The sequence below is a fragment of the Hemitrygon akajei genome, chromosome 4, assembly GCF_048418815.1.
Source record: "Hemitrygon akajei chromosome 4, sHemAka1.3, whole genome shotgun sequence".
Lineage (NCBI taxonomy): Eukaryota > Metazoa > Chordata > Chondrichthyes > Myliobatiformes > Dasyatidae > Hemitrygon > Hemitrygon akajei.
The window spans coordinates 87,497,606-87,521,419 of record NC_133127.1 but is presented as its reverse complement, the minus strand read 5'-3'; the positions used below and the strand labels follow the sequence as shown (position 1 = coordinate 87,521,419).

Here is a 23,814-nt window from a genome sequence, read left to right as displayed (position 1 = left end):
CATAAATTTAACAATTAAACAGAAATGTAAAAATCAATTTTTATAGTTGTACCTTGATTTGCATTCCGCTTAAGAGACTAGATCTGTTTAGTTTTGGACCGAAACACAGGCCCCAGCCAATCTCTCCTACGTAGCAGTCCTTGCGTTTTTGATATGAATCATAAGGTGCAGAACGATACAAGTAGTTTAGGTCACCAGTACTTTCAGCAGAAATGTGTCTATTCTCACCAATATAGTGTGGGAAGTCGGGGAGTTTTGATCTGTAATCTCTTGAAGCATCTGGTCCTAGAAAAGGAAAACTTGTGAAGTAACAACATTTAGATCTATGTTTCAACACTTTAGTAATCAGGTCTCAAAGTGTTACAGAATATAAATAAAACATTAGGCTCGAGCCTTCCCACTATTCAGTGATGACTGAGAGGTACTTCAACTCCAGCCAGCTGCTATGAATTAATAACTATTTTTATCCTTGTCCAGAGAAAATATGTTGACCTCAGATTTCTTTTAGTTAATATCCACTACTTTTGAATCCTATTTTTGAATATTTTTGTATCTGGTTATCACATTTTCTTAATTTACTGTATGTACATAGACACCAATGGTTCATTATAATTCTAGTAAATCTAACTTCAGTATTAATAGAAAAAGTTTCTGAATCAACTAACACTTGGACTTAATGGCATCCAACTGTCGTCATCTATCACTGTCCCTTTGTAATTTTATCCACTTGTGCCCATAAACTCTATCCATAAATATTTCTTGACTACTGCTACTACTATTTGCTCAATTCCACAACAAATTCAATTAAGATTGTTAAGCATGATCAACATTTCATAGTTCTATTTTGGTTTTCTCTAATCAGATCAGTTTTTTGAAGTTTCCTCATCATTCTTTTATTCTAATGAGTCCAATAATATTCTCACAATTAGCAGTAAACCAATTGGTCTGTATTTTTTGGTTTGCATAGAACATAGAACAGTACAGCACAGGAGCAGGCCATTTGGCCCACAATATTTTGCTGAACAAGCTAAAAAGTAAATCAAAAACACCCACACACTAATCACACCTACATACACAATATCCATAATCCCTCCATTTTCCTGACATCCATGTGGCTATCTAAACATCTCTTATAAGCCACTAAAGTATTTCCCTCTACCACCATACCAGGCAGCTCATTCTAGGCATTCACCACTCTCTGAGTAAAAACTCTTACCCCTCATATGAACCTACCCCCTCTCACCTTCAACACATGCCATCTGGTATTAGACATTCCAACCCTGGGAAACAGAAACTCCCTGCCTGCTCCATCTATGCTTCTCATAATCTTATAAACCTCTCTCAGGTCTCCCCTCAGTCCTCAGCACTCCAGAGAAAACAACCCAAGTTTATCCAACCTCTGATGATATCACATGCTCTCTAAATCAGGCAGCACCCTGGTAAATCTCTTCTGCACCCTCTTCAAAGCCTCAACATCCTTCCAATAGCAGGGTGACCAAAAATCTCTGAAAGATTTCTTAAATAATGGAATTAGGTTGACAATTTTCCAATGTAAAGGGGTAGTTCCTGAATTTTGCAGCAAGACTTTGTAATTTCACAAATTTTTAAATCCCTCAATGTGAACCATTATTTATCAGTATTTATTTTTCTTTCTTTTTACAATATTTTTATTCAGAAGAAAAAACAAGATTTAGAGTGCAACACATAGATACATCTCAACATAACTTGTGTACATTCATATATTGTAATAAAATTGATTAAAATGTTATAGCATAACACATAAAGGTATACCACTCTGTAATCAAAAATTTAAAGATAGGTCATACATCATAAAAGAGATTTTTTATATATAAAAAAAGTCAACCCCCTACCAACTACCAAAGAAAAAAGCTGATGGATGATAATGGATAATTAGAAAAAAAAAACATATTCGCTTAAGAAGAGAAGATAAAAATATACAAAAAAGTCTGTGCACTGTTAAACTTTATAAATTGGAAAAGTAATTTAGGAAAGGTCTCCAGATATCATAAAAAGATTGTTTCGAATTTAAGACTGAGCAGCGGATCTTTTCTAAATTTAAATAAGACATAATATCACGTAGCCATTGAAGATGTGTAGGAGGAGTAGACTCCTTCCATTTAAGCAAGATTGCTCTTCTTGCTAAAAGAGAGGTAAAAACTAAAACCTGTAGGTTAGGAGTATTTAAAGTTATATCTTCATTTGCAATAATGCCAAACAAGGCAGTAAGGGGATTTGGGTCAAATTGGACCCTAAAAAGTTGTGAGAAGGTAAGGAATACTTCTTGCCAAAACTTTTCAATTTTAGGGCAAAACCAAAACATATGAATTAAAGAGGCATCAGCAGAGTTGCATTTATTACAAAGTGGAGAAACATTCGGATAAAAACTGGACAGCTTCTGTTTAGAAATGTAAGCTCTATGAACCACTTTAAATTGTAGAAGAGAATGATGAGCACAGAAAGACGATTTATTAACCCGTTTAAGAATTTTATTCCATCTATCATCAGAGTATTTTTTGAGTATTTATCAGTCCGAAGTGTCACAATTTATTCCAAAACTTGCCCACATACACTTCAGAGTATTTCAGTCCTAGCTTTCTTACAGTTGTATCTAGAACATGAGATACTTTTGTTACTGTGTACTTTTCGCACATGAGGGAATCTTTACCTTAGTGACCATACAAGAGGGGCATTTGTTAATATAATAATAGTTTTAGTGAGCACATTGGGAATGTGTAAACTTTTGAGAAAGTCATGTTGTCAATTTCAATATGTTTTAAAATCCTATTATAGAAAGTTTAACATGGGTTTGGCTGTTCAACTTTGACTTTGTAAGGTTAGGGTACTTCCTGGAGCTTGCAATGAAAACATCCCACATAATGAACTTATTGATAAAATTAGGGTCCATGGGATTAAAGGGCAAGTATCTGCATGATTAGGAAATTACCTCAGAAACAAAAAGCAGGGTGTAGCAGTAAATGGTTGCTTTGTGGTCTGAAAGTTTCCCAGGGGTAATTTCTGGGAACAGTTTTATATGCATTAACGAACTAGATATAGGTGTGGAGGCTAAAGTTACCACAAGGCTTGGAATTACGGTAAACAATGACGAGCATAATTAACGGATAGCAACAAGACTTAAGACAAACTCCTGAATGGGCAGATGAAATTTAATGCAGCACAGTATGAAGTAATAAATTTTTCAGAAATAGTGCAACTTAGACTAAATTACACCATTCTAAATGCTGGACAGGGGCAGGAAGTCTCAAATGTTTATGTGCTCAAGTTCTTGAAAGAAGCAGGCATTATGAGTTAGTAGAGTAATCAAGATCCTTAGATTTAAAAACAGTGGCAGAAAAATACAAAAGCAGTTATTTGAATCTGTCTAAGAAACTGCTTAGGGCACAACTGAAGCTTGAGCATGTAGATATTAAGGAAGAGGATGTGCTGGAGCTTTTGGAAAGCATCAAGCTGGATAAGTCACTGGGACTGAACAAGATGTACTCCAGGCTACTGTGAGAAGCGAGGGAGGAGATTGCTGAGCCTCTGGCAATGATCTTTGCATCATCAATGAGGAAGGGAGAGGTTCCGAAGGATTGGAGGGTTGCGGATGTTGTTCCGTTATTCAAGAAAGGGAGTAGGGATAGCCCAGAAAATTATAGACCATTGATGAAGGTAGAGCCGTAGATGTAGTGTATATGGATTTTAGCAAGGCATTTGATAGGGTACCCCATGCAAGGCTTATTGAGAAAGTAAGGAGGCATGGGATCCAAGGGGACATTGCTTTGTGGATCCAGAACTGGCTTGCCCACAGAAGGCAAAGAGTGGTTGTAGACAGGTCATATTCTGCATGGAGGCCAGTGACCAGTGGTGTGCCTCAGGGATCTGTTCTGGGACCCCCTACTCTTTGTAATTTTTATAAATGACCTGGATGTGGAAGTGGAGGGATGGGTTAGTAAATTTGCTGACGACACAAAGGTTGGGGGTGTTGTGGATAGTGTGGAGGGCTGTCAGAGGTTACAGCGATGCATTGATAGGATGCAAAACTGGGCTGAGAAGTGGCAAATGGAGTTCAACCCAGATAAGTGTGAGGTGGTTCATTTTGGTAGGCCAAATATGTTGGCAGAATATAACATTAATGGCAAGACTCTTGGCAGTATGATCAGAGGGATCTTGGGGTCCGAGTCCATAGGACACTCAAAGCTGTGACTCTGTGATTAAGAAAACATACGGTGCATTGGCCTTCATGAATCATGAGATTGAGTTGAAGAGCCGAGAGGTAAGTTACAGCTATATGGGACCCTGGTCAGACCCCACTTGGAGTACTGTGTTCAGTTTTGGTCGCCTCATTACAGGAAGGATGTGGTAGCCATAGAAAGGGTGCAGAGGAGATTTACAAGGATGTTGCCTAGATTGGGGAGCATGCCTTATGAGAATAGGTTGAGTGAACTCGGCCTTTTCTCCTTTGAATGACGGGGGGTGAGAAGTGACCTGACAGAGGTGTATAAGATGATTAGAGGCATTGATTGTGTGGATAGTCAGAGGCTTCTTCCCAGGGCTGAAATGGCTAACACCAGAGGGCACAGTTTTAAGGTGCTTGGAAGTAGGTACAGAGGAGATGTTGGGATAAGTTTTTTTACGTAGAGAGTGGTGAGTGTGTGGAATGGGCTGCCGGCAGCGGTGGTGAAGGTGGAAACGATAGGGTCTTACATGGAGCTTAGAAAAATAGAGGGCTATGGGTAAGCCTAGGTAGTTCTAAGGTAAGGACATGTTTGGCACAACTTTGTGGGCCAAATGGCCTGTATTGCACTGTAGGTTTTCTATGTTTCTGTGAAGTATTTCATTAAATTCTGCTCAGCCTGAGATAAGAAAGGAAAATTGGGGTTAAATTTTCTTGTTCAATGATAAATGGTGATGTAAAGATATAAATAAACACTGTGTATATGGTAAATAGAAGAAGATTTGGACTTACAACTGGAATTTTTAAAGGTTCCTGATATCAGTGTAACTGCCGATATACAGAAACTAGAGAAACACATAGCGAGGCAGAGTAATTTTAAGATGGGAATTTGCTTTGAGCTTGAGCTTATTTTGAAAGAACTTTTCCTAAGGGCAAGTCAATTCATAAGACCAATCAAGATAGTTATCTGCAATAATATATTTCTGAGTCAAAAAGAATACAATTCATTTTAGTTTTAATAATGAGTGATTAAATTAAAATTATTACTGTGTGAACATAGAGGAAATTATTATGTAGTCAAATGAAATTTAATGTTCAAAAGTTTGAAATTTGAAATGGCTACTAATATTCTCCATTAACACAGCCTAGCAAATCAGGATGTGCGTGGCTTGCCAGGCTATATTAATGGAGAACGGAAAACTGAGCTGATATTTCTGATGGATGACTTGTATTAAGGAATGGCCAGTTCTGACACAGGTGGAGAATGTGAGTTATCAGAAACTGAGCTCAGACAGCTGGGAAATGCCCAGACAAAAAATGAGTTGTTGGTCCTCAAGCTTATGTTAGATCATTTTATGCCAGTCAAGAGGCTGGATACAGATAGATCAGAGTGGGATGGACACTAGAGGAAGGGACAAAGTTCTGAGTCAGCTGTGCAAACTGAATGCCACTACCCACTCTGCATCTGGTTTCTTTAATGTAGAATTGTCTCTATTGTGGATTTGGAATGCAGCAGATTGAAACTAATGCAAGTGAATCACTGCTTCATTTGGAAGGACTGCTTGGGTCCATGGATGGTGGGAAGAGAAGAGGTGGAAGGACATTTTGTATTACTTGCAGTAAAAGGGGGAAGTGTCATAAGAAGAGAGATTGATAGGGTGTGTAAAGCAATCCAAGGGTTGCAGAGGAAACAATCCAGTCAAAGTCTCATTAGCAGAGTGGAGAGGAAGATATGTCTGATGGTGGAATCTTGTTCAAGCTGGAAGACATGGCAAAGGATCATCTACTGAAAATGTAAATCGGTGGTATGTGAGGTGAGGACCAGGGGAATTCTGTCATTGCTTTGTCCAGAATCTCATCTGTTTATTGCACCTGAAATAGAGGTGTCAGAACTAGATGTGATGTGGTCAAGAGCTCCATCAGCTCTGGTAGAGGGAAAACCACAGTTCAGGAAGAAGGAAAACATCTCGGGTTCATTTGGAAATTCATGCCATCTGAAAATATTTGACTGAGATGGAGGAATTGGAGAATAGATTCAAGTCCATTGTGAGGCATGGTAGGAGAAAGTATAGACAATGTGGGATTTGAGACTCATTACAGACTTCTGATCAGACAAGATGTTTAAAACTAATAATATTGTTTGAAAAGTTGGAATAGATATACAGATGATTTCTTTTTGGTATTACTTATAAAAGAGGAAGATGATAGCATCCAGAGAAATTAAATTCTGAGCATTCTTGCCTAAATTAATCTAAGCAATTAGCTTAGTAATGACAAAGGTAACAGTAGTTGAGAATTTCAAAACCTTTCAATTAAAAACATTCAAAGGTTTTAATATTACATGTCTTAAACAAATCTACCAACACTCACTTGATTTCAGAAATGTTCATTCTGTTTCATTTAAGAAATTAAGAACAGGAATAGAAACTCAGATATTGTTGGAAGATTACTGGAGACTTCAATGAAAGTAAGAATGACTAAACACTTCTCTAAATATTTCTAAGAGAGCCAGTGTGGATTTCTAAAGGATATTCACAACTGAAAAATTTGACTGAACATTTTGAAAGATGATTAATGCAGCTGGGATGAGAATAAATTTATGTTTTTATATTGACTTACCCAAAACATTTGATAAAATTCCCAGTAGTGACTATTATTGGAAGCTGAACTTCATGCAATGTCATTATGAATCCTGCTCCATAGCAGAAGCCAATGGCAGGGATAATGAAAACTACATTGGCAAGATAATGCTATGCAGCATTATTTTGCATTATGGCTTCAGTTAATGATTATCAGTCAAGCATAGAAACATACAACACCCAAACAGGTCCTTCAACTCACAGACTATCAAAACCCCACTTACACTTACCCTGTTTTATTCTCTTTACATTCTTCACAACTCCTCCCAGATTTCTACTATGCAGACTTTACAATTTACAGCACACAATTATTCTACCAACCCAAATGTCTTTGAGATGTGAGAGGGGGAAAAAATCTCAGATAATGAGCTAGAAATCACCAAATGATACATAGAGAGGTGAAGTTGCAAGACGTGAGGATGGAAACATTAAAAGTAGGAAGAGATATGAATTGAACGGGCAAATGGTATCCAATCAATGACAAGTGAATTTTAGTATTAGCAAATACAAACTCATCCACCTTGGACTTAAGATAAGGTTGAAAAGATTACCTCAAATTATGAAAAATCTAGAAGCAATGGTGGTCCAAGGAGATTTAGGAATTGATGGATGGGCAAAAAACGGGTAATAGAATAAATGGTCTTGTATTAAGAGGAATGGGGGATAAGGAGATAGAAGTTATATTACTGTTCTACAAAACCTTGCTTTGAACACTCCTGGAATATTGTGATTAGTTCTGTACATTAATTCTTAAGAAAGATATCTTGTCCTAAAAGAATGCAATGCAGATTTACCAAAATGATATGTGGGTTCCAAAAATGTATAATCTGAAGTAATGTTATTGGTACTGTGAATAAAATGACTGAACGGAAGGGCACACCAAATGGTACAAGCCCAATGGTGATGGGAGACAGCTACTTCTGCAAATGTCATTGTGAGTCCCTGATGGTGGCTCATCTTCCTAGTGCAGGTTAAAAGTTGTCACTAAGATGAAATAATTTTTGAGGATGTATAGGGAGGAGGCCAATGTCATTGCCCATTTGAGAATCAATGACATTAGAATGAAAAGGAGTAAGGCCCTATGGCCAATGCAAGGGTAAAGTTGAATACAGTGTTATACACATATAAATAGAGAAATTATAGGATAAAGCAGATTCAAAGTAATGCAGAAAGGAGGGACTCAAATTTCTGGGCTGTTAGAACAAGGCCTGTATCTGACCAAGGTGTTCTTTATTGTACCTTCATGAGCAAAGATCAAATATTCTTGTGCAAAAAATAACTGATGGTGGAAAAGGTTTAAATTAATTTGCCTAGGATTGGGTGCAAGCACTCTTTTTAATGAAAAATGGAGAGAAAAATCAAAGGACTAAGAGAAAAAAATACCCAACAATAAATATAATAAAGTGTCCAGAACTGAACACAATACTCCAATTGAGGTTATTAGAAGATTGGCATGATTCTCATCTTGTCTCACCTTATTCTTCCTACCAACGCACATCACTTCACATTTTTCTGCAACTCTGGCCCAATACCAATCCCTGTGGAATACAACTACTTTCCTTCAGTTATTTATTATAGTATTTAATATCTACTTTGCATCCATGCTATTGATGTCCCTTTTAAACCCACATGCATCAGTTATGATGAAAATTCTGTCATGTGGCAACTTAACAAAATCCTTGTAGGGGTTCACCTATACAAGAACAAGTGCATTACCCTCATCAACTCTATCCATTACTTCATCAACTAATCCCATCAATCTAATTAAACATGATTTGTCCTTGATAGCTGGCTCGTCCTTATTAATCCATTTTTCCTCCAGATGAGTATTAATTCTGTCCTGGATCAAGGTTTCTAAAAGCATTCCTCACTTGTTAAAATGACTAAACTGTAGTTTCTTGGCTTATCATTTTCCTTTATTGAACAAGAGGATAAAATTCATCTCTGTCCAGTCTTCCGGATACACTCAAGTATCCAAGGTGCATTGAGAGATCAGTGTTCTCATAATATCCTTCCATGGCTTCACAGAATCCTAAGATGCATTCTTTTCAGTCCTAGTAACTTATTTCAAATTTTCTAGTACCTCCATGAGATTATTTTTTAAATACATTTAACATCTGAATTATCTCCTTCTTCACTATTATTTTGGAAGCACCCTATCCCTTCGTGGAGACAGGTACAAAGTACTCAGTCAGTATTTAACACTGCCGTAACATACAAGTGCAAGTTTCCATTTTAGCCATTAATACCGCTCCACCTCCATTCCTCTATGTAGTCGCTTCAACTATATTTGATATTGACAAAATTGTATTACTAATCAAAAAGCAGTCTTTTGAACTGTAAACAAACAACAATATTATTCATCTAGATAATCTGTCTTACTGAAGCACAGTTTTAAAATAGCAACGAATGGAAATCTTAAATAAGAACAGAAGCTAGAAATACTCAAAAAGTCTTGACAGTATCTGTAAAAAAATTTCAAGTTAATTCATTTCATTGAACTGAGTAAAGTTAGCAATCAAATGTTTGCAGAGAATAGTGAAGGCTGGAGGAAACAAAGGGTATGTCTGAGACAGAGTTCGGGAGGGACCACAATTAGTGGTCCTGGCTGTGAGAGATGGTGAAGTGTTGTTAATCACAGCTTATCTATATGTAGGGGATGAATTAAAACAGGAACACAAAAGGAAATGCTGAATTGCAAAATATAAAACTTTGCACATGATGAACATCTGAAATAAAAGTCAGATTGGGCTGGAAATACTCAATAGGTCAGACAGCATCTATGGAGCAAAGAATGCACTTTTGCTCATTATTTAGGATCTGGTTATCACCGGTAAGGCCAATATCTATTGACCATCCATAATTGCCCACAGGAAGATGGTGAGGAGAGGTTTTCTTGAACAGCTTCAATGAAACTGGTGAAGATACTTCCACAGGCTAGGGAGTTCAAAGATATAGATCCAACACTGATGAAGAGGTAATAGTAGATATACAAAACAGGATGTGTGCGATCTGAAGGGAGAAAACCTGATAGTGGTGTGTTCCCACTCATCTGCATTGTCTTTCTCAACTGTGTGAGGTATCATTTGCATGCTATTGTGAGGTAGTCCAGTTATAAGAACATAAGAAATAGGAGCAGGAGTAGATTATCTGACCCATTGAGCCTGCTCATCCATTCAATAAGATCATGGCTGATCTAGTCATGAACTCATCTCCACCTACCTGCCCTTTCCCCATGACCCTTAATTCCCCTACTATGCAAAAATCTATTCAACCTTGTCTTAGTTATATTTACTGAGGCAGCCACTATGGAAGGATCCTAATCCACCTACTGTTTTTTACTGGCTTTCCTTCATCATGTCCTGTTTAAGCTTAGAGAAAATAAGAAGTTGGACACCTGATACATCCTTTAAATTTGAAGAAATCTGGTGACCTTTTTATTCAATATTTTCCTATGGTTTGATTTATTGATTTTTGCACTGACTCTCTAACCAGTTATTTTTTCGAAGTTCTGGATTTGATCAGAAAGTCTTTTTTCTCTTGGTTTTACTCTCAGGATGGACTGCTGAGTCCTTTTTTTGTTTTTGTTTGTAGAGAATAGTGGGGTTTTTTTCATATAAAAATTCATAAAGTCCTTTTTCTTTTTATGAATTGATAAGAGAATTAATGATCTTTTTTCTTATTATACATTCTATATCAGATTTTGATGTATGATTTTGATAATGTTTATTTCACCTTCTGTATGTATTGTTATTGATATATATATATTTGAGATAATTCTCCTCTTGCTTGTGGATACGCTCTTTTTATATCAATAAAAAGATTGATAAAGAAAGAAAGAGGTAGCCTCCACTGCTTCATCGGACAGAGAATTCCACAGTTTCACCACTCTCTGGGAAAAGCAGTTTCTTTTCATCTCCATCCTAAATCTACTCCCCCAAATCTCAAAGCTATGTCCCCTAGTTCTAGAGTTCTAGTCTCACCTATGAGTGAAAACAATGTTCCTGCCTCTATCTTATCTACCCATTTCATAATTTTATATGTTTCTATAAGATATTCTCTCATTCTTCTAAATTCTAGCAAATACAGTCCCAGGTGACTCTATTTCTCCTCATAGTCTAACCCCCTCATCTCTGGAATCAACCTGGTGAACCTCCTCTGCACTGCCTCCAAAGCCAGTATATCCTTCCACAAGTAAGGAGACCAGAACGGAATGCAGTACTCCAGGAGTGGCCTCACCAGTACCCTGTACAGCTGCAGCACAACCTCCCTTTTCTTAAATTCAATCCCTCTAGAAATGAAGGCCAACATTCTATTTGCCTTCTTGCAAACCAACCTTTTGTGATTCATGCACAAATCCCTCTGCATAGCAGCATGCTGCAATTTTTTACCATTTAAATAACAATCTGTTCTTTCATTTTTCCTTCCAAAGTGGATGACCTCACATTTACCAACACCAGACTCCATCAGATAGATCAGTCAAATAGATTACATAGTCCTGAATTGTGTTCAGCTCTTTGAGTGTTAATGGACCTGCCTTCCTCCACTGCGCCACTGACTGACTCGTAGATGATAGAAAGATTTGAGGTGTCAAGAAGTGAGTCACTCGCATCAACTGAATACACTTAAAAAAATGCAGTTTAGCCTGTGTCTCATCTTGCATTGCAGCTTAGTGTTGAGATATATATGTTGCCCCTCTTGTCATGTCCTTCCCAATTCCCCACTGAACTGGAGTTTACTTCTTGGATTAATAGTAATGGTAGAATGAAGGCAACGAGGTCACAAATTGTAGTGGTGTAACTTCTGCTGTGGCTTTAGGCCCACAGTTCCTCATGGACATCCAACTTCGAGCTGGGAAGATCTGGTTTGAATTTATTCCACTTAGTATGATTGTGGTGCTAGAAAACAGGCTGGAATGTATCATGGTGTAAAACATGCTGGTTCTGAAACAAACCAGAAAAGCTAGTTATATGATCTCTTTGAATTCCACATCAAATCCTGAGGGCTTTTTTTTTGTCAAGGTCAATGAGACTGCTGTTCTTTAAGTTTACATTGGATTTCTTTGGAGCATTGTTAGAGATCAAAAACAGAAAAGTCAGTTTGGGAGTGAGCTAAAAAACTGAAGCTAAAGGACATTCTTGTGTAATGAATAGAGAAGTTCTGCAAACTACTGACATAGCCCTTTCACATTCCAAAGACGTATAAGTTAGTAGGTTGATTGGTCAAATGAGTGTAATTGGATGGCGTGGACTCATTGGACAGGAAGGGCCTGTTACTGTGCTGTATCTCTGAATAAAAAAAGAATGTATAAGAGCCAGTATTGTAAGAACCAAAAATCAGAGGAATAAACAGAAAACGGTATAGTGGAATCACTACATTGTTTGGGTCCCTGAACTGGAAAGAGAAAAAGAAAATCAAGTGTGGTACCTACTGCCATTGCATCAGAAAGTGCAAAAAGAAGGGGAGCAAGCACTTGTGGAGATGGGAGTGTGAACCAGAGAGCTCCTCTTGGAATGCTGAAAGAATAGGTTGGAAATGATGTCTGATGATAACATCATGTAGACACAAGTAGAAATTGCAGGAGATTCATTGAATATGATGGTCGCCAGCATGAAAGCTGAGGACAAGAAGAACTTTTTCCTGGGTAGAGGAAGAAGAAATGAGAAAAAAAATGCATGGAATGGAATTTGGGAAAACAGAAATGTAAATAGGTCTGCACCCTACCACAGGCATTTCCTTTATTTTCTCTACCTCTCTTCCCTTACAAGCTCACAGACTCGTAACTATCTTTATGATAGTTCTTCACACCTTACTACTTGCAAGGTCTGTATTCCATTCTTTCAGTTTCTCTGGCTTTTGCATCTCTTTGGTATGACAAATTCACCAGTGTCTTTAAAATGTCTCCACTTTCCTTAACTGTAACTTTTCTACTGCAGTTGGCAGGCTCGCAAGTAAATTTCTATTTCCTGTAATTCCAAACCTCCCTCCCCCTCCCAGCAAGAGCAAAGTAGAGGAAGAAGAAATATCCCCCCTTTCTCACCTTCCATCCCATCAGTTTTCACATTCAATGTAACATCCTGTATAAATTCTACTGCCTTTAATACAAAAGAAATTCTTCCCCCTGTAGCCCCTTGGTTTGCTCTTCCATGTCTATCTTTCAACAACACTTTCTTAAGCAACTACAGGAGATGCAACAACTGTCCTTTTTCTCTTTTCAGCAGGTAGGTATCTAAACAGACTGTACTGGTGAAGCAGGAATTCAGTTACACTCTTTATAGATTAGTCATTGTTGTCGTCGTGGCTATCCCTTGAGGTCGAGGATAGGTTGATCTATTTATGGGCTCTCAAGTGGCTTATGAGTCTAATCTTGGCTTTGAAAGTTCTTCTGCATTCAGGACAGGTAGTTCCAGGTGGCAGATCAGGCTTTGCTTGTTGCTGCCTCTCTTTCCATTTTCTTCTCTTTTCTTCTAATTCTGCACATCTGTTGGCTTTGAAAGTTGCTGCTCCTTCTCGGATGATGGTTTGCCAGAGTTTCCTGTCCTTGGCATTGGTTTCCCAATTGTTGATGTCGATGATACATTTCTTTATGTTGGCTTTTAAGACGTCTTTTAATCTCTTCTGTTGTCCACCTCTTTTATGTTTGCCTTCTTTAAGCTGGGAGTAGAAGATTTGTTTCAGCAGACGTTCATCTTTCATCCGAACAACATGACCGCTCCATCTTCATTGGTTCTTGATGACGTAGGCTTCAATGCTTGTTGTTTTTGCTTCATTTAGCACGCTGACGTTTAGTATTTTCCTCTACATTGAAGAAACTAAATGCACATAGGGGTGATAACTTTGCAGAACACTTCAATATGAAAAATGACTCTAAGCAAGCTGTCTGTAACTATAATTCTTCATTCTACCCAATTCTGACCTCTCTCTTTGGCCTCCTACACTGTTCTAACAAAAAACAAAATAAGCCATTGCCACTCTGGGAAATACTGTCCACTCTATCTAGCCTCTTATCATCTTATACACCTCAATCAAGTTGCCTCTCATTCTTCTTTGCTCCAAAGAGAAACGTTCTAGCTCACTCAACCTTCCTTCACAAGACATGCTCTGTAATCCAGCTAGCATTCTAGTAAATCTCGTCTGCACCCTCCCTAATGTCCTGTTGTAACCGATGACAACCTTCAACACTATCCACAACATCAAAAACCTTGATATCATCTGCAAACGTACAAACCCATCCTTCTACTTCCTCATCTTAGTCATTTATAAGAATCACAAAGAGCAGGGTCCCAGAACAGATCTCTGCAGAACACCTCTGATTCAAGATTCAAAAACTTTATTGTCATTCCAACCATACATCAGCTCTGCAGGGCAGAATGAGACAGCGTTTCCCAGGGCAAGTGCAATCATAACATAACAAACGCAACAATAAATAGTAAAACACAACAGCCACATGTCGGTTAAAATCAAGTTATAAGAGTCCAGTGCAAGTTAAAAGTGTCCAAAGCAGAGTCAGGTAGAGCAGCTATTTAGCAGTCTGACTGCCTGTGGGAGGAAGCTGTTTAGTGGCCTTGTGGTTTTTGTTTTGATGCTCCTGTAACTTTTGCCTGATGGCAGAAGAACAAACAGTTTATGGAGAGGGTGTGAGGGGTCTTTTTAACGATGCACCGTGCTTTCTGGAGGCATCAACTCTGAAAGAGGTCTTGGACAGAAGGTAAGGAGACCCCAATAACCTTCTCTGCTCCCCTAACCACCTTCTGCAAGGCTTTTGTGTCGGCAGCACTGTAGCTGGAGTACCAGGTTGTGATGCAGAAAGGTCAGCACACTCTCAACCACGCCTCTGTATAATGTAGTTAAGATGTTAGTGGGGAGTGATGCTTGTTTAAGTTTCCTCAGAAAGTGCAATCTCTGCTGGGTTCATTTCACAGTCCCAGTGGTGTTTCTGGACTAGGTGAGATTGTCCGAGATCTGCACCCCAAGGAACTTGATGTTTTCCATTCTCTCCACTGTGGAGCCGCTGATGCTGAGGGGTGTGTGCTCAGGCTGAGACTGCCTGAAATCAACGATCATCTCCTTGGTTTTGGTAACATGAAGCATCAAGTTGTTGTCACTGCACCAGCTCTCTAGGTGTTTGACCTCCTCCCTGTACATTGTTTCATCATTTTTGCTGATAAGCCCCATCACTGTGGTATCATCAGCAAATGTAATGATCAGGTTCCCCTTGAATCTGGCTGCACAGTCACGTGTTAGCAGTGTAAACAGCAATGGGCTGAGCACACAGCCTTGTGGGGATCCAGTGCTCAGTGTGATGGAGTCAGAGATGTTCCTGCCAACATGGACTGACTGTGGTCTCTCTGTCAAGAAATCCAGAATCCAGTGACACATGGCAGTGTTAAGGCCAAGCAGTGACAGTTTCTCCACTAGTCTCTGCGGGATGATGGTATTGAACGCTGAACTGAAATCAATGTACAGGATTCTGGCATAAGTGTCTTTGTTGTCCAAGTGAGAGAGAATAGTGTGCAGTGTGGTGGATATTGCATCCTCCGTAGAGCGGTTGGGACGATAAGCAAACTGTAGAGGATCCAGCGATGAGGGGAGGCTGGCTTTGATATGAGGCTTGACAAGCCGTTCAAAACATTTCATCACTATGGGGGTCAGGGCGATGGGACGGTAATCATTCAGACAGGCTACAACTGGTTTCTTTGCTACAGGGATGATTGTGGAGGTTTTGAAGCATCTGGGGATAATGGCTTGACAAAGGGAGATGTTGAAAATGATCACTGATCTCCAGGCAGAATGCGCTTGATCTATTTCCAGCCTCTGCCTTTTGTGGACAAGCCAATTCAGAATCCATACAGTTTCCTGAATCCTGTGCCTCCTGACTTTCTTAAAGAGCTTACCATTGGGAATCCTGTCAAACACCTTGATAAAATCCGTATGCACCACATCCACTGCTCTACCTTCATCAATTTATTTTGTCACTCATTCAGGCTCATAAGGCACAACCTTCCCTCACAAAGCCATGCTGATGATCCCTAGTCAGACTATCCTTCTTTCAGGAGACTTGACCCAAAAGCAGAGACAATTTAGCAGTAAATGATACTTTACCAAAAAGCTGTAAAATAACAAGCCACGAGGGGCCATAAAATATGGGAGAACAGATGCCAAACACCACAGGCAACAAGGTAACTGAGTAACTGGTTGAGTCAGGCTGGTTCGATGGGTGAAAAAGTACTGTGGATGGGCTATAGGCTGAAGGTTTGTAAATCCTTTCTCCTGGAATCCTCTCCAATAGTTTACCCTCCACTGATGTATAAGACTCACTAGTCTATAATTCCCTGGATTATCCTTTTTGCCTTTCTTGAACAAAGGAATAACATTTCCCACCTTTCAATTTCTGGCACCACTCCTGTCACCAGTAAGGATGTAAAGATGATTGCCAAAAGTGCAGCAATCTCTCTCCTCGCTTCCCTTATAAACTGGGTATATGTTATCTGCCCTCAAGGACTTGCATAGCTATCCTAAAGTTTTTCAAAAGTACCAGCACATCCACCTTCTTAACCTTCTCATGTTCCAGCATATCAACTTGCTCTACATTGACTCATTTTCGTCATGGTCCCTCTCACTAGTAAATACAGAAGAAATGTATTCATTATGGACATCTCCTATCTCTCCTAACTCCAGGCACGTTTTTCCTTGTTTATTCCCAGATGGTCATCCTAGTCATCCTCCTGTTCTTCACACTTTGGTGTTTTCCTTAATCCTACTCATAATTCTCCTCATGCCCACTTCTACCTCTCCTAAGTCCCTCTTAAGCTTCTTCTGGCCACCGTCAAACTCTCAAAAGACCTGTCTCATCTATGCTTTCTGTTCTGCTGTGAAGTTATTTACTTCAGTCTTTACTCTCTCCAGAGAACCAGAGCTACTCAATTCAATGAGTATTTTCAGCACTCATTTGGGTTTCAGCACTTATTTCAGGTTTCCATCATAGTTGTGTCTGTATCTCTCAGTCCCTGCATATTTTAACCTATCCACCACCCCACTCATTTTCCTTGTGTACACTCCTTCAGCTGTCATTAACACCTTTTTAAGGGGGCATCGCCATCATTTGTCTCACTGAGACCATCCCAGGTCTCAATCCGGACACATTTATTCCCTCTTACTGCAACGTAAAACATAATTGTTCTCTTACTTTCACACTTCTGATGAACAGTCTGAAATGTTGCCACTGATGTACCTTATGTACTCTCTCCAGCTTTCTCTTTTTATTTAATTTAAAACTGTGACTGAAGGCCTGGCCTCACTTTGTCCCTGTGCCAATATCCTCTGTCTGACCGATGTTGGTCCTCATCCAGCAATACCCAGAAATTAAAATTTTAATCATCTTGAAAGCTTTCCATTAACACCCACTCCATTTATCCCGCTGCTCTGCAACACTTTGTAATTCTGGCAGCTGATGTTTATTGGGTCATCAACCACCCCTGTTGCCCAGACCATAACTTGGACAGTTTCCTTTCTCAATCTTAAACAGAGTAAAGTATGCTGATTCTAGAAATCCGAAGCAACACACACACAAAGTGCAGGGGGAGCTGAGCAGGTGAGGCAGCATCTATGGAAATGAATAAACAGTCCCTTCTTCAGGAATGAGAAGGAAAAGGGAAAATGCTAGAATAAAAAGGTGGAGGAGGGGAAGGAGGCTTGCTGAAAAGTGATAGGTGAAGCCAGGTGGGTGGGAAAGGTCAAGGGCTGGAGAAGAAGAATTCTGATAGGAGAGTAGAGTGAACCATAGGAGAAAAGGGAAGGAGGAGGGGACCCAGGGGGAAGTAACCTTTTACATTTGTTCTCTGACCTTTTACCTCTTCACACCTACCTATTTTACTTCTCCATATGTCCTTTCCTCCTTTCCTTTCTCTTATAGTCCACTATTCTGTCCAATCAGAATCCTCCTTCTCCAACCCTTAACCTTTCCCACCCATCTGGTTACACCTATCAGCTTCCAGCTATCTTCAATATTCCCCCTCTTTTATTTTGCATCTTCCCCCTTCCTTCTTAGTCCTGAAGAAGGTTCTCAGCTCAAAACGTTGATTGTTTATTCATTTCCATAGATGCTGCCTGATTTGCTGAGTTCCTTCAGCATTGTGTTTGCGTTCTTTTCTCAATCTCTCCATTTCACTCCTCTTTAAAAACTTCTTGTCTGTTCTACGGTGTCACTGCGTTGCTAGGTGTCAAATTCTGAATTGCAACACTACAATGAAATACCTTTTGGCATCTTACTTACCACGTTGAAGGATGGATTGAAATACGAGCTTTTGCTTTCATGAATTAATTAGATTGTATAACACTGGAGCTGAGCATCAACTTAATTTGAAAATTAAATTAGTTACTTTTCTATGCTGCTCCGAAAAAAACTGTCTGCAACACGATTACTTTTTCCCCCGCTAATTCTACCCATTAATTAAAATAAATTTTAAACACTAAAGTAATGGAAACGATGTAAATCAACAACCACTCGTGATCGGTAATTGCTGCATTGAGTTATTAAGTACCTGTAAATACAACGGACCCTTTCCCTGTTTCAGCATATCTCCAAGAGCGAACAGGATTGCTCCTGCCCGCAAGGAGCGGCATGTGTTCCCGGATATTTCCGTACAAAACGGTAAAATGGACCCACGAAAGGCTTGAATTGAGTTTTATGGATTCAGTGTCAAGTGGAATCCTCAACCGCGAGCGTCATGGCCTGAACAAAAGTGATAATGGCGTCGCGTTGCTAGGGACACAAACCTGGTTGCAATGACGGTACAGTGAGTGACGAAGTCGGGTGAGGAGAGGTGGCTAGACACGGTGGGGGGTGGCAAAAAGCCCAGGTGTTTTGGGCGAGCAGCGTTAAAAAGCGTAGAAACAAGGAAAGAGCATGATTAGAGACAGGAAAAAGGACAGGATTGGAGACAGCAGTGTGATGGAAAGAAAACAGAAGAGGGACACAGGCAGGGACAGTGCAAAGATAGTGAAAGAATGGAGAACTAGCGATAGAGAGACGGCAGTAAACGGGGTAACATAGGGAACCAAGAACACAGATAGGAAGGCGACAGAGGCAGGAGGAGTGTATTGATGGAGGGTGGGGGGGGGGGAGTAGAAAACCAAGAACAGACGTAGGAAAAGGGCAAAGATCAGAAGGAGTGGAGCAGACAGAAGAAAGCACAGTCAGAAGAGGGTCTGAGGTCAGAGGCAGGGAGAGGGCTGTAGCAGTTGTTTTTCTTCATACAATAACATCTCAAATAATCAAACAGTGTAGGCAAAAGACATTTCTCCATTCTGACTCATGCGGATCCATTCATATTCAAATCATACTGTCAGTCTCACCCTATCGATAATTTCCCATAAGAAATGTTAAATCCATAGAGCCTGGCTTACCTCTCTGAGCAATATTGCAAATCTAGCAAAACTTGTATCAAAAACATTTTATAAACTTGTGAGCAAAACAGTCATTTCTGCTTCTGATTTTATTTGTTGTCTTGGGTGGAAATCATCAAGTATTTAAGAGTTGGTAGCCTTCCGCCACGTTATTGCATGAGCATTTTCCTACCTTTATTAAAGTTATGGAATATTTTCTTTGAGTTCTCCTGTCATTTACATGTTTCTCCCAATTACTCTAATTGAATCTACCACTCCAGATATTGGAATTTTCTGTTTACACAGAAAACTTTACTAACTCTTGTAATTACTTACATGAGCAGTTTCACTCCCTCATTAAGTGCACAGATCATTTCTTTCGCTACAGGTCAAGCCCTCATTGCAATTATAGCAAAATATGATTCCCAATGTAATAGCGACTAATCTGCAGCTATATTACTCAGAACATGTCCAGGGATCAGTGGTTATCAGCAAGTACCTTCATTTATCTATTTGAGATTAGATGGTAAAACTACTGTGTCTTATATTTTCAAGCAGAGTGCAAATACATAACAAAAAATAAGATTATGTTTCTATCCATTGCTGTTCAGTTTCAGATCATCATTTTGAAATTATGTTTGTGCATGGTTTGCAACTGAAATTAACAAGACTATAAATCAGAAAATTAAGCCAGGATTTTAATTTAATGGAACAGTATGTCAAAGCAGGTACAGTCTGATAAGATTTTTGGAACTTGTTAAAATTTTGAAAAACATAATAGGGATGGGACATGTGATGAGCAATGTAGTAAAATAATAAAACATTGCCAAGTTGGGAAAGCATTTGGCTATTAGTGGAAAATATGGTGCCATTCATGTAAAGTATAAGTTCATTCCAAGTGAGAAACAAGAATCTGAGTGTATTGTGCATGTGATGTGATTCTGAACAATGATGCAATAAGAGTGGTACTGCACCATGAGATCAAACATTTGAACTTAAAAGAAAAGTCAGTGGAATTTTCCCACCTGAACAGAGATGAAGTGGCATTACACAAAAAAATTAAATACTGACTATTTAAAAATATGATATGATTAAAGATATGATATCCCCACTTCACTGCAATGCTTTAAGTAATCAATTTTCCCATGCAGTCTTGGGTAATACAGTTGCCAGGAAAATTAGTGGCATTCTTTCATCAGGTAGTAATGTTCCATTGAAGAATTACTGATAATGGAGAAGACATTGAATGCCAGTTGATTGAGACAGATCGATTGTCTGATATTTCTAATGCTGTCAATCCTCATTTTTTAGTGCTATGGGTATGAAGGGACCTTTCATAACCATTTGCACTGTTGTGAAGAACTGCTACAAAATATAACATGTTCTGAAAAGTTTTAACTTTCAATTAGGTATAGGGCACTGTATAGCTGCAAAAACAGGCTGATATTCAGATGTACAGGTGCAGTGAGAAGGGTAATGGAATTTGCACTGCTTTTCAGGCAACGTATTGCTTTATTCATAGAGAGATACTAGCAGCCAAAAAAACTGACATCATCATCTGCTTTTCCATGATAAAGCGCAGTGGCTACCCTGTGGTAAGTTATTAAACTGAATGAATTATCTGTGATGTAAACTTGATGCATTTCTTGAAGTCTTTCTGTCTCAAAAGAATTCTTCTCTGGCAAAATAGTTTTGAGATTTGTGAGGCTTTCATATCTGGTAGATATAACAGGCTACTTCAATCACTTAAATTGGTCTGTACCGGGATGTATGACTCGTGTCTTTAAAGTAGCAGACAAGGTCAGAGCTTTCAAAAAAGAAGCTTCATTTCTGGAAACCTAAGAGCTTGGCATAATTGTTTTGACATTTTTTGCATCAATTGCTTTTGATTGGAGCAAAGTTATTAATCTCAATTTTACTCTTCAAAACAAAATAATATTATCCCTTCTGAGACAAATTTCCCAAATATTTTAAGACTTTTTCTTATCTGAACTCTGATCTATGGAGAGGAAAGCAATGGCTTTGTGACCCATTTTTATCTGTAGACACCAAGACCTTAATATTGACAATATTAATGGAGAAGTTGAAGGGTTAAAATTACAATTCCAAAATATTTCTAGGGAGGATGTGCTTCAGAGACTGAAAGGTCTGAAGGTTGATGAGTCACCTGGATGTGATGGTCTACACTCCAGGGTTCTGAAAGAGGTGGCTGAAGAAATTGTGGAGGCATTAGTAATGATCTTTCAAGAATCAATGGATTTTGGCATGGTTCTGGAGGACTGGAAAATTGCAAATGTCACTCTACTCTTTAATAAAGGAGAGAGGCGGATGAAAAGAACTTGTAAGCCAGTTAGCCTGAACTCAGTGGTTGGGAAGATGTTGGAGTTGAATGTTAGGGATGTGATTTTGGGGTACTTGGAGGCACATGATAAAAGAGGCCAAAATCAGCATGGTTTCCTTAAGGGAAAATCTTGGCTGTACAATCTAATGGAATTCTTTGAAGAAATAACAAGCATGTTAGACAATGGAGAATCAGTGGATGTTATGTACTTGGATTTTCAGCGGGCCTTTGACAAGAAGCTACACATAAGGCTGCTAAACAAGTTAAGAGCCCATAGCATTACAGAAAAGATACTAGCATGGATAGAGCATTGGCTAATTGGCAGGACTCAAAGAGTGGGAATAAAGGGAGCCTTGTCTGGTTGGCTGTGGTGACTAATTGTGTTCCAAAGGGATCTGTGTTGGGACCGCTTCCTTTTATGTTCCTTTTCAATGATTTGGGTGATAGAATTGATGGCTTTGTGACAAAGTTTGTGGATGATGTGAAGATAAGTGGAGGGGCAGGTAGTGTTGAGGCTGCAGAAGGACTTAGACACATTAGGAGAATGGGCAAAGAAGTGGAAGATGGAATACAGTGTCAGGAAGTGTATGGTCATGCACTTTGATAGAAGAAATAAAAGCATAGACTATTTTCTAAATGGAGAGGAAATTCAAAAATCTGAGGTGCAAAGGGAAGTTCTCATGAAGGACTCTCTAAAGGTTAATTTGCAGGCTGAGTCAGTGGTGAGGAAGGCAAATGCAATGCTAGCATTCATCTTGTGAGGACTAGAATATAAAAGCAAGGATGTAACGTTGAGGCTTTATAAGGCACTAATGAGTCCTCACTTGGAGTATACTGTGAACGCTTTTGGGCACCTTATGTAAAAAAAGATGTGCTGACAAAGGATGTTCACAAAAATGATTCCAGGATTGAAATTTTTATCATATGGGGAGCATTTGATGGCTCTGGGTCTGTATTCATTGGAATTCAGAAGAATGAAGGGGGAACACATGTGCAGACTCATTGTGCTCTAACAATGCTTGCATTATGTTATGCCCCATTATGGCTTTTAGGACTGCACTGGCAGTGCCAAGTGCCAGTAATGGCAAGAATTTGCAACCTTTTAATTTCCTATACAGTGCCAAGGATCAAGGATTACTTGCTTCCATTCCCTTTAGTGATTTCTTAGATGGTTAATGTGGGAACCAGTGTCTGCCACAAATGAGGCAGAGGGTGGTTGATAGTGTGAGCACGGGGGTGGTTTGTGAGTCTCACAGTGTGGTTGGACAGAGTCGTACTGCGATTCATGGAGAATCTCTTTGGCCATTGGAAAAGAGAAATTGGTAAACTGGTGTATTAATGTCACATGTACCAAGAAAGTGAAAAACTTGTCTAGTGTACTGTCCATCCAGATCAATTCATTAGAAGAGCACTAAGGGGTAGTACAAGGTAAAAACTATAACAGAGTGCAGAATACAGTCTTCAAGTACAGAGAAAGTGCAGTGCATGTAGATAGTGAGGTGTAAGGTCACAGTGAGGTGGACTGTGAAGAGTCTGGCTTATCATACTAGTGAACTATTCAACAGTGTTACAATAGTGCTGCAGAAGCTGTCCTTGAGCCTGGTGGTATGTGCTTTCAAGCTTTTGCATCTTCTGCCCAAAGGGATGGGGAGAAGAGAGAATTTCTGGGGTGGGTAGAACCTTTGATCATGTTGGCTGTTTTGCTGGGGCAGAAAGAAATGTAGTCAGTAATTATACAAGGCCCTGGTGGGGGCTTTCCCTGTGGCAAACATCAGGGAGCTCCATTTGTAGTTATTTTAGTTATTTGCCCCTTTCTTAAAGGTGGTCATGATTACTTAATGTGTTTAATTATCAAAAGAATTAAAAGGAAATTGATGGGTTTGTGAAAAAGAATAAATAGGAAGGGGGCAGGGGAATAGGACAGTTGGGATCATACTACCTTGAGCTGACAAGGACTCAATGGGCTGAATGGCTTCCCTCTGTATCTTCAAAGTTAAAAGTAAATTTATTATCAAAGTACATGTACATTTACGAAGTACATATTTGCTTAATAAGCAAATGTACAAATTTCAATAAATAATCTATATCATTTTAAGTACTGTATGAATATAAAAAGATGAACGTTTCAGATATAATGTTGGTCAGAAAAGTTAACCAGTCTTTTGTATCATACCATAGCATCTCGTGATGTATCTTCTCATCTCTATGGCATGTATTGCATTTTTTTTTTGCCCTCTGGCTGTCAAAGAAGGGGA

The 23,814-nt window shown here is 39.1% G+C and overlaps 1 protein-coding gene across 2 annotated transcripts in view; it reads right to left on the bottom strand.

Moving 5' to 3' along the window:
• LOC140726511 (protein SPMIP2) overlaps positions 1-18,559 on the bottom strand; it is a 55,847-nt gene extending 37,288 nt beyond the window's left edge. For both annotated transcript variants that reach the window (XR_012098655.1, XM_073043004.1), the window contains exons 1-2: positions 18,375-18,559; positions 53-285 (exon numbers count right to left, since the gene is read on the bottom strand). Coding sequence is in view for 1 of the 2 variants with exons in the window: in XM_073043004.1 (XP_072899105.1) it covers positions 53-285; positions 18,375-18,456 (315 nt within the window). In the remaining variant the exon portion in view is untranslated. The remainder of the gene's footprint in view (positions 1-52; positions 286-18,374) is intronic.
• Positions 18,560-23,814: the final 5,255 nt, after the last annotated feature.